This window comes from Rhincodon typus, chromosome 43 (assembly GCF_021869965.1).
Source record: "Rhincodon typus isolate 14 chromosome 43, sRhiTyp1.1, whole genome shotgun sequence".
In the NCBI taxonomy this organism is placed as follows: Eukaryota; Metazoa; Chordata; class Chondrichthyes; order Orectolobiformes; family Rhincodontidae; genus Rhincodon; species Rhincodon typus.
Genome location: NC_063374.1, coordinates 10,462,540 through 10,473,684, shown reverse-complemented (window position 1 = coordinate 10,473,684; position 11,145 = coordinate 10,462,540). Strand labels below are relative to the sequence as shown.

Genomic DNA, 11,145 nt, shown 5'->3' with positions numbered 1-11,145 from the left:
TGTTGAGGACTCCCAGAGCAACTCACTCCTGACTGTATCCCACTGTGCCGCCCCCTCTGCTGGGTCTGTCCTGTCCGTGAGACAGGACATATCCAGGGATGGTGATGGTTGTGTTGGGGACATTGTCTGTAAGGTATGATTCTGCGAGTATGACTATATCAGGCTTTGCTTGACTAGTCTGTGAGACAGCTCTCTCAATTTTGAGTTGGACCAAAAGGTCTGTTTCTGTGCTATAAGCAAACTTATCATTCTGTTTGGATTCATCTATCCAACTCACTTTATCTGATAAAACCTTCAAGCAGTCAATGCAGAGCAGATAAACAATTGCCATTAACAATTTAGAAGGCAATAATCCAATTGATTTAACGTTATCTGAATTCCTGAGATTGGACTGGAACAGTCAGTTCCCTGTCCTAATATTTTTGTTTACACACAGGAGGTGTTTTACCCTCTTGCAACCTCCAGTTATTTCCAGCGTGTCTCGAAGTCAGTGGGGGTTTACAGTTTGTCAGCTGCCCTTGATGCATAACCAAGCTTCTGTGTCTGTGACTGCTCAGAAAGTAAGCCCAGGGCTGTGACATTTGGGCTCCAACCTGCCTGCATGCACTGTCCATTTGGAGAGCAGTCGCTGTGTGATTGTTCATTGTGGAGCTGGAGGAACACAGCAGGTCAGGCAGCATCAGAGGGGTAGGAAAGTCGACGTTTCAGAACTGAAGGGTCCCATGACTTTCCTACCTCTCTAATGCTGCCTGACCTGTTATGTTCCTCCAGCTCCACACTGTGTTGTCTCTGACTCCAGCATCTACAGTTCTTACTATCCCCCTGTGCGATTGTTCCTGTCCAATTCCAGGGTGCAGAGATTGACTCAGAGATAGTAGGAACTGCTGATGCTGGAGAATCTGAGATAACAAGGTGTAGAGCTGGATGAACACAGCAGGCCAAGCGGCATCAGAGGAGCAGGAAGGCTGACGTTTCGGGCCTAGACCCTTCTTCATTTTCTTCCTGCTCCTCTGATGCTGCTTGGCCTGCTGTGTTCATCCAGCTCTACACCTTGTTATCTCTTATTGCAGAGATTGACTGCTGCCCCAGCTGGTGAGACTTCCCTCTATGACCTCTGTGTGCAGTCCAACTGCAGCACTCCGTTTGTAGACAACTCAACTTAGAGTTTGGTGGAGGTTGGCAGCAGAAACGCCTTGAATGGTTTTGTTTCTGAAATCAAGTTTGCCAACCCTCCTAATTGTTGGCTCACTTCCTTGTTTGCCCCACTCTAGTGTTTGTGTAACATAGCTGATGCTGCAACGTCAAACTGTCCCAAAGCTAGCAAAGCAAAAAACTCGAAAGTAACAAGGATATGATAGGAAACAGATGCAGAAAGGGCTGAGTTGCCACCACAACATGACTAATGTTGAAAGCCTGCCAATTCCAGCCAGTCCTTTCCAATCTGCACTAAGCTTATAATTGATGGTGTTATGAGTGTGGTAAATATATTGCATTAACAAAACCTTTTGGGTTCTTCAGATTTGTTTGTTTCTAGCCTGTTATTGACGGTTAAATGTTGCTGAAAGAAAGCAGAGATGAGTAGGGGCTGATCCTCTCATTATTAAACTGAACAGCAGAGTCTGTAACTGGAGTTCCAGGCGATCCTTGTGCTGCTGTGTTGGGCCCATGATGGGGGCGGGGTCCACAGTATCTGCTCGCTGACCTCCCAGATAGTCCAGGATCCGCATCTCCATGGTGGAGTTCAGCTGTCTCTGAGGGTGGGGAAGCAGGCTTGAGTAGGGTCAGGGTCAGTGACAGGTTAATTGTTGGTGAGGTTACACTGAGTGCTTGTAAATCTCAGGCTCTGACTCAAACTGCAAACTTCCCACACTCGTAGAGATGGACCTCCCATCACTGAGTGCAGACAAAAGACTGACTTCCTTTCCTCTTCTTTTTAATTCTCTTGACACTAAGAAGTGTCACATCTGGAGGAATCTGGGTTGAGCGTGTCCTTGTCAGATACCCAGCTGCCAGCAGGGGTCACTGGATCGTAGGAGGATTCCAAACCACCTCCCCCACCCCCATTTTACTGCTGCATCACACACCCTGCCTTCAGCTAAGGGTCACTGGTGTGGCACACAGTGCTGTCACTGCAGTGGCTCAGCATGGCCAACACACCACAAAACTGCTCTCTGCAGCTCAGGGGAACCACTTTTCCTTTCACTCATTATTCAATCTGTCAGAGTTCAGGATATCTTTACCGAGGGAGGAGCTGGAAAGCAAACTATTCTTGTACATCTCCCAAGTGAGCTTTTAAGAATATAGCCCCACTGAGAAAAGTCCTGCAGTAAAGAGAATGAAGCCTCATTAACTGCTCTCATACCCACTGACAAAATGAGGTTCTGGGGGGGCCCCCCTACACAGCATTTGTTTCTCTTTCGGGTCAGGATAAATATTCTGTTCAGCAAAATGTAAAATAGTTGTAGAGGGCAAAGTCCAGAAGGAGAAAATGTGCATAACCTAACTCGCTCCATGTGCGATGATTCTAATCGGTTTCCCCAGCTTTTGATTCCTGACTTTAAGAAACTCTCAACTCCAGCAGCACTGACCTTCCAGGGTGAAGCACAAAGGGCGGTCTCTCTGGTGACCCAAGGCCAATGTCGTTTGAAATGTGATCTGGGCCGTGTGGGAGCTTGCTTTGGGAAGGTACATCTTTGGGGCAAGCGATGTATCTGTTGGTTATACATAGCTCTATTTCACACACTTCCCTTCTCACCAAATACTGATCCAGGTCCCTTTTATGGAAACATATCTGCTGTACCATGTTGTCACAAATAAAGTCCCGGTTTCTGAGCTACACAGGCCAGAAACGATCCAATATTCAAACCTTGGTCTCTGTGGAAATGGCAGTCCAAGGAAGGAGTGACCCTGATTCCTACCTGGAGTACCCTGTTGGAAACCCACCTCCAGCCAACCCAGGAAAGGTACAACATAAATGTTACACTTCCTATCAATCAGAACCTATTTCACTCACCCTGTGTCCACACAGACAGACTTTCAACAGGGTACTCCAAGTAGCAGCCAGGGTCACTCCTTCCTCAGGCAGCCATTTCCACAGAGACCAAGGTTTAAACGTTGCATCATTCCTGGTCTGTGTAGCTCAGAAACAGGGACTTTATCTGTGACACCCCTGTTCTATTACTAAGGATTGTACCTGGGTGCTCTGTACCTAAGATGGCACCTCGTTGGTGACCTTGTAACTGATCTTGTAACTGAAGAAGCTGTACCTAAAATGGCGCTATAAATGGGGACTTATAAACTTTTCACTGTATACATTTGAGTACAGGTGACAATAAGGCTAATTCAATTCAATGTGTTATAGCCAGTGATGTGCTATTGAAGCACAGTCACTTTTGTGAGAAAGCAGCAGCCAATTTGCTCACAGCAAGCTCCTGCAAACGTTAGTATGATAACGACCCAGATTATCTGGGGCATAAACCTCCCCTGCTCTGCCACTGTTGGGAGGAATTGAGGATGGTGAGGAGAAAACAAATAGGCTTCAAAGCAAGTTAGGTAAATGAGTGGACAAGTACATGGCAGATGCAGTTTAATGTGGATGAGTGTCATGTTATCCACTTCAGTAGGAAAAGCAGAACAATAGAGTACATTTTAAACGTTACTATATAGGGAAAGTGGGTTTGCAAAGGGACCTGGGTGTCATTGTACACCAGTCCCAAAAGCAGGCATGCAGGTGCAGCAAGCAGTTTGGAAGGCAAATGGTATGTTGGCCATCATTGCAAGAGGGTTTAAGTTCAGAAGTAGAGATGTCTTGCTGCAGCTGTCTCACTAAGGCCTTGTACGACACCTGGAGTACTGTCTCGTGCTCAGAAAAAATATACAGCAAACCTTTATTAACCAGCGCCTAGGGGACCAAGAGTATACCGTTGATCAGATATTCCAGTTGATCAAGAGGGTCGTGTAACGTAAAAACACACTACGTAATGGGATTGTAGTGCAGAGGGCATACTCCTCACCGTCATACTTTATTCACAGCATAAGTCATTGAAATCATAATGCAACTTTGCTTTAAATAAAACTTACTGGCAAAGAGTCTTCTCATGCATCCCCCTACCTGACTACTTGGAGGGTGTGATGATACGGTAAACTTCCAGTATTCAGGGTATATAATTTTTGCCAGTTCATAAGGTAGCATTAAAACTAAGTTTGCTGTACTTGCCTTAGAGGGAGTGCAGTGAACGTTCACCAGACCGATTCCTGGACCAGTAGGTTTGTCATATGAGAAGAGATTGGGTCAAATGGACCTGTATTCACTGGATAAAAACTGAAAGGACTGCAGATGCTGTAAATCAGAAACAAAAACGGAAGCGTCACTCGACCCGAAACGTTAACTCTGATTTCTCTTCACGGATGCTGCCAGACCACCTGAGCTTTTCCAGTGATAACTGTTTTTGTTTCTGTATTTGCTGGAGTTGAGAAGAATGAGAGGAATCTCATTGAAACGTATAAAATTCTGACAGGGCTGGAGGGACTGGATACAGAGATGATGCTAATCCCTGCTGGAAGTACAGAACAAGTGGCTCTCAATCTTGGAATATGGGATAGACCATGTGGGACTGAGATGAGGAAAGATTTCTTCACTCTGAGGGTTGTGAACCAGTGGAGTTCACAACCACAGTCGGCTGAAGTTACTGACTGTACTTAAGAAAGAAATAGATTTCAAGACGCTTAAAGGTGGTTTGGATGGTGGGGGATTAAATATGCGAGGTGGTAGCAGGAGTTGAGATAGAGGATCAGCTACAATCATGTTCAGTGATGGAGCAGGCTCAATGGGCCGAACTGCCTCCTCAGATCCTGTTTTCTACATTTCTCTCCTGTTAACCAGCTGATAGGTCATTCAGTTCTTGACTCTGGCTCCAGGAATTGTGCCTGGGACTCTGATCTGTAATGGTAAGTAACATCCTTTTAACCCATGACCATTTGTCTGCCTCCATTTCAGAGCTGGAAAGTTAGATTTCTCATTTTCTGGCCTGCCTTGCACAGCTGGAAGCCCTGGGATGGTGCATCGTGTGCTGGATTCATCAGATACTAAAAATTCCAGGATCCCGAATGCTAATGACATTTCTGGCTTGTGTTATCTCGAGTAACAAGCTTCCTGAAGAGCTATTCCTGGAGAGGTGGCCCCATCTGTCCTCCAGCAGTCGCTTCCTGTAGGGACTGGGGATCTGCTAAATTCCTCGGGCAGCTTTGAGTTGTAAAGCCTGGCTTTGCTGGACCTTTTACATGTAAGGTGACTTTGCTGTTCCTCAGGCTGTGTGTCTCTGAAATAAATGTTACCCAGCTGTGTAAAGCAACAATGCCTGTATACACGTCACACTAGGATCTAGACTAGTGTCAGATAGCAATGTTGTTCAGCTAAGATGCACAATACCTTATTGTACTTCCCAGAAAGATCCAGGGACACTTGACAATCTAATTCATTCACTCAGCGTGTAGTGATTGTTATGCCAAAAAGCTGACCAGACTGGAACTCTGTTTTATTTCCTCAGAAAAGAGGCGACTGAAGGGATGGAGTTCTTTTAAAATGTTGTTTTGATAGAGTAGACAAATGGGAAAACAGAACAGAGAGGGCCATCAGTTTAAAACAACCACTCAGAAATCCACTCGAGGATGCAGGAGAAAGTTCTTTCCCCAGAGGGTGGCAGAGAACTCACTTCCACAGGAAATGGCAGATGTCAATACTATCAATGTATTCAAGGGGCGATTAAATGCACGAGGGAGAAAGTTGGAGAATGTTACAGAGATTATAGATAAAAAAACATTTGAATCATTTGCAATCACAGGCCATTCAGCCCCTCGAGCCTGGTCAGTAAGATCATGGCTGTCCTGATTACTTTGTATTCCACTAACCCCCGATAATTTTCACCCTTTTTGCTCTTCAAGAATCTATGCACCTCTGCCTTAAAGTGATGCAAAAATCTGCTTCTACCTTTTCTTAAAGAGAGTTCCAAAGACATGTGGAAAAAGTTAAGAGTGTAGCGGGGGAGGTCGGTGAGTAGTCTGCCGAAGGTTTTCAGAGAGTCACTATGGAAGTTTTTGAGAAGACGTGTAGCTGGGGTTGTGGATGGGCTTGTTGATTTGTTCACCAAGCTGGTAGGTTGGTTTGCAGATGTTCGTCGTCATCGTGGAGGTTTGGGATCGGGGCAAGGAATCTTCACTCACTGAGAAACAGGATTGAAGAATATTCTTTACTCTGCGGACCAAGGCTTGGAACACTTCACCAGTGAATATAAACAAATTGCATTTGTATTTGATAAGAATATTAAAGTATGCAGGAAATGGGATTAGCTTTGGCAGCTGCAGTGAAGAGTCAATGATTTGAATGCTGGATGATTCCCGATCTTCACATTTGTTCTGAGGTCAAGTTGTAGTCTTGTTTACAAATGTGTGGAGCCAGTGACTCAGCCAATAATGTGCATCTCTTCATCTGCAGTCCCCCAGGCGGATCAGACCGATTTACAAGAATCCTCAAGCATATTCTGACCCAGAGAAGGTGAGAGAATCATTTTTATCCACTCCCATCCTGTCCCAAAGGTGCTGACTTTTGTCAGGCTCTGGATCCCCCTGTCCTTCCATACTTAACTGTGCATTGACATATGAAAATGGACAGTGAGTGCAGGCCCCTCATGTTCTGTACCACCTCCCTTTCACTGTCACCGTAGCTGAAGGGCTCCGTGAGAATTTAACCTCCAGCCTTGAGCTCGCCACTTGTGAATGTTTCTGAGTTTCTGGAAAGGTTGATTAAAACATCCAGCAATGTGGCAAATGAAAGCGCTGCTGATTTGCCAGGGATTTGCAAGCACACTCAGCTCTTAGTCTCTCACACACCACTTTGATTTGGACATATATCAGCTGTCCCTTCATTGTAGCTACGACAAAATCCTGGAGCTCCTGACCTAACAGCATCATTCTTGTTTACTGTTCATTCCTATCTTCTCCAGGAGCAAGACAGACAATAACTAACAGTCGTATCCAATCTCAAATGCATACAAAAGTCTAATTAGGAAAGATTTTCTTTGGCACATTCTGGATGAAGTGCCTCAGTGATGAACTAGGGTTTTATTTGCCTAACAGCTCAAGGGGGAGGGTAGGATGAATGTGTATTGCCAAAGAATATTGGATTGTTGGCTAACAGCCTTTTCTTTCCTTCACCTCCTCCCCCACCCCCCACAGTTACTATCCTCTGTACCCACCCGCAGAGGAGATGAACATAGATTACGAGTGTCTGCAGTTGTATGCGCAGCTCCCTGTTACTCCTGATGTTTTAATTGTGCCCTCTGAGCTGCGATATTTTATTAAGGTGAGGAACCTGTAATTCTCAGCATTGTGACTTCTGTCAATCCAGTAATAGCTGTGTGCGCTGGCTGCTCCCGTTTGATCTTTATGACGGTATCTTTTGATACCTTTATCTAATATAAACACAAGAGGTGTTGGCCAGGCACTGGACCTTTACCTCAGCATTCTAAGTAACCCAAAGAGGGATGTTCTCCCTGTTACTGGCTGCGTGAGAAGTAACTTTGGCAGTTCTGCTATCCAGCAGAAAAGGATACACGGCATGACATTGCTGTGAATTCAGTTAATTCTGGCACAAACAGTGCAACATGTGCAGTAGGATCCATTGAGGTTGGGGCAAAGGGGTTTGAGATTTTGATAGGTTTGGATGTTGCTTAGTGTATTTGAGCTCATCCCTGCCAACTCTGGTTTGTGTCTAATCAACACTGATCGTAATTCCAGATCCCAGATTTTGTCAACTCATGCATGTGACCATTGCTTAGTTTGACGTGGAAATTGACTTCTCTTGCTTTAGACCTACGTATGTGAACCTGTTTGAAGGTTCACAAGTCAGCCCAATAGGCACAACCACTGGCATTGGTTGGGACTTCCTTAGAGGAAACTTAGTCACTGTTGTGTGAATCTGTGCTGGGCGTTTTGTAAGGGGCTTTATTTTGTGTTTATCCTTAGCGTGTTTGCCTGCAACAAAGGAGGGGGATGCTACCTGTGGGGATGGATGGATGGAAAGCTGGGCTAGGAGGGAGGTGCTGATTGAGAAAACTGTGCGTTAATCTTTGGTCACCTCTGCTTTATCCAAAATCAGGATGTTCTGGGCTGCATCTGCATCAATCCTGGGAGGTTAACCAAGGGCCAGGTTGGTGGGACCTACGGGCGCCTGTTTGTACAGAAACAGAGTAGTGAACAGGCAGATCGTCAGACTCCCTGTGTGGCTGCACAAGTGGTGAAAATTTGATCCTCTCGAGGCAGATCGACTTTCTCCCATGGTCCCAAATATTGGAGAATCCCTGGGCCGAAGCAGGAATGTCAGGCAGGCCTCGCTGAGAGCCACCTCACTCTGCTGGACATGCTATTGGCATTCTTCTCTGGACCCTTCAGCAAAACTCAGTTCATTTGAGGTCAAACTCGGCATTTCATTTGCCTGACACAAAGGACTTGTTGAAACAGGATGACATTCGCTCCATAGTTTACTTCTTTTTTCTCTCTCCCTCTCTCTCTCTCTCTCTCTCTCTCTCTCTCTCTCTTCACCACCCCCCGATGCATTGGAGCACTGAGATGTAATGTAAAACTCAATTTTTGATGAGGTTTCATGTAAATAAATGATTTGATTGTTCTGTTGTATGCCAGAGAGATTAACTTTTAATTTTGAGAGTCAAGTGGTGAGCTCATGTCTTGCCTGGCAAGGAACACCTTGCTGCTGGTTCCTAAGGAAGGTAGGAACAGCTGCTCCCAAAACATAGCTCGGGGCAACCATACTGAGGCTGGAGACCTGTAACCAACAGCTGCAGCATGTATTTATCGAGCACTTTTAACATGGGAAATAAGAGTAGGCCATTTGGCTTATCAAGTCTTTTCTGTCGTTCAGCTCGATCATGGCTGATCTTCTCCCTCAGTCATTTTCCAATACTATCTTTGTATCCCATATTGTCATTTATGATGAGGAATATCTGTCCCAAACCTTTTGAAATCATACAAAATATGACAGTAAGACCCATACACAGATATTAGGTCAAACTTCTTCAAACTTGGTCATTGGGTCTAGGCTTTGAGGAGTGTTTGAATGACAAGTTTAGGGAGTGAAATCCAGAGCTTAGGTTCTGGAAGACTGAAGGAACAGCCACCAATGGCGATGGGAAGGAAATGGACAAGAGATTGACAAGACCCCAGAACTGGAGGAATGTAGAGATTGTAGGACTGGAGGAGGTTAGAGGTGGCCAGGGGCCAGGCCATTGGAGGTGGGTGCGAATAAGGGAGCAGTGTTGTTCTGTGGGGCATTGGTAATTACTGTAGGAGGTCACCTGATAGTATCTGTAACTGAAATGTGTGCCTCAGAGTGATAACAGGATTGTGCTTTTAATTCCCTCGTCCTCTGGGAAGGAGGGCCACAAAGGCCAGGAAGGGAGTGTTGGGAATATTGCTCCGGGTTGCTGCTACATCAAGCAATGGACAAATTATCCAGCTGCATTAACCAGGTCCGTGGTTTGCAGAGGGTGTAAGATTCTGAGAAGCCCTTAGCTGCATAGTTGGTGTGAGAGTGTCCCATCAGTGGCGCAACACCAGATTCAAGCAGCATTTCTATTGGATCTCCAGCGTTTGGTACAGTGTTACCATATCTTCAGGATTTGCTAAAGTACATGAGTTGTTCCAAAGTGGTCAGTATCCTTATAGAGTAACACTAACCAGTCTGCACATTTAGAAACCATTAGTCAGTGAGTTTGTGCTGCTGTAGGTTAAACGCTGAACGGTGACCAAGATGTCAGGATAATTCTGTGCTCTTTCAGTAATACCAGTGGATCTTCAACAACAACAACAACCTGAGTGGGCAAAAAAAACTTGGTGTTGATTTTACTACAAGCACTGGCACCTATGACAGTTCAGCACTCGCACTCCCTTGTGTCCTTGCCCAATCCAACATTCCCAGTATTAAATATTCAATTTAAAGCTCTGGGGACAGGGGTTCACATCACGCAGGTCTGCTGGTGGAATTGAAAATTTGTCTCAGTGAAGGTGACCGTGGCAACTATCATTGACTGTTGTAAAATGCTATTGGGTTTACTAATGTCCTTTAGGGGAAGAAATCGACTGTCCTTACCTGGTCTGGCCTAAATGTGACTCCAGACCCACAGAGGACTCTAAGCTGTCCTCTGGAATGGATGGGGGAGCCATTCATTTCATGGGGCAGTTAGGATCTATCCCTTCTGCTACTCTTGTACTGTCCTCTTCTGATCATCTCAGACATACTAACTCTGGAAGAGCATTCAAACAGAGATTCTGACCACTTCTCTCCATCGGTGGATCAAGCTTAATGCAATTGGAGTTGAATGGCCTAATGGAGCGAGCCAAGAAGACCATGTTGGCTGTGACAAAGTGGAGCAGTTGCTGTACTCCTTGTGACATAGCTTTCACCACATGGTGGGAAAATAGAGGGGACAAGGGCTTTGGGAGTATTGTCAATTGAGAAGAGAACAGGAAAGTACCTGAAGAGGACGTGAACAGGATGGACGGAACAGGGAGAGAAGTGCCTGATGACATTTGTTGGAGAGAAGTATAAAGTGGTACGTTTTGGAAGGAAGAGTGAGGAGAGATTAAATAAAGGGGGGAAAAATAATCTCCAGAAGAGGTACTGTAACAGGGGCACCTGGAGGTATAGGTACGTAATTAAAGACAGCACAGCAGGAAGTGAGAGGCAGTTGGGATCTTTGGATTTGTGAATAACGGTATTGGATGAAGAAAAGGAGGGAGTTATAATCAAAACCGAAAGAACTCCAGATGCTGTGAATCAGGAACAAAAATAAAGTTGCTGGAAAAGCTCAGCAGGTCTGGCAGCATCTGTGAAGTTAAAAACAGAGTTAACGTTTCGGGTCCGGTGATTCTTCCTCACAACTGAGGAAGTTCATGGATGCTGCCAGACCTGCTGAGCTTTTCCAGGGAGTCTATAATCAGTTTGCATAAAATACTGGTTCAGCCTCCACTAGAGTACGGTGTCCCATTCTGGTTAACACACTCCCGGAATGATGAGGAGGCTTGAGATGGATGTGGAAAAGATTCACGGGAATAGTTCCAGGGCAGCGCAGTGGC

General features: G+C 45.4%; 1 protein-coding gene across 3 annotated transcripts in view; it reads left to right on the top strand.

Moving 5' to 3' along the window:
• pola2 (polymerase (DNA directed), alpha 2) overlaps window positions 1-8,688 on the top strand; it is a 42,607-nt gene extending 33,919 nt beyond the window's left edge. For 2 of the 3 annotated variants that reach the window (XM_048619744.1, XM_048619743.1), the window contains exons 15-17: window positions 6,491-6,550; window positions 7,231-7,357; window positions 8,153-8,688. In XM_048619744.1, the coding sequence (XP_048475701.1) occupies window positions 6,491-6,550; window positions 7,231-7,357; window positions 8,153-8,302 (337 nt within the window). In that variant the 3' untranslated portion in view covers window positions 8,303-8,688. Of the gene's footprint in view, window positions 1-4,996; window positions 5,283-6,490; window positions 6,551-7,230; window positions 7,358-8,152 lie in introns of those variants that run through there. The other variant, XR_007266038.1, reaches the window with a different exon arrangement.
• The last annotated feature ends 2,457 nt before the right edge of the window (window positions 8,689-11,145 follow it).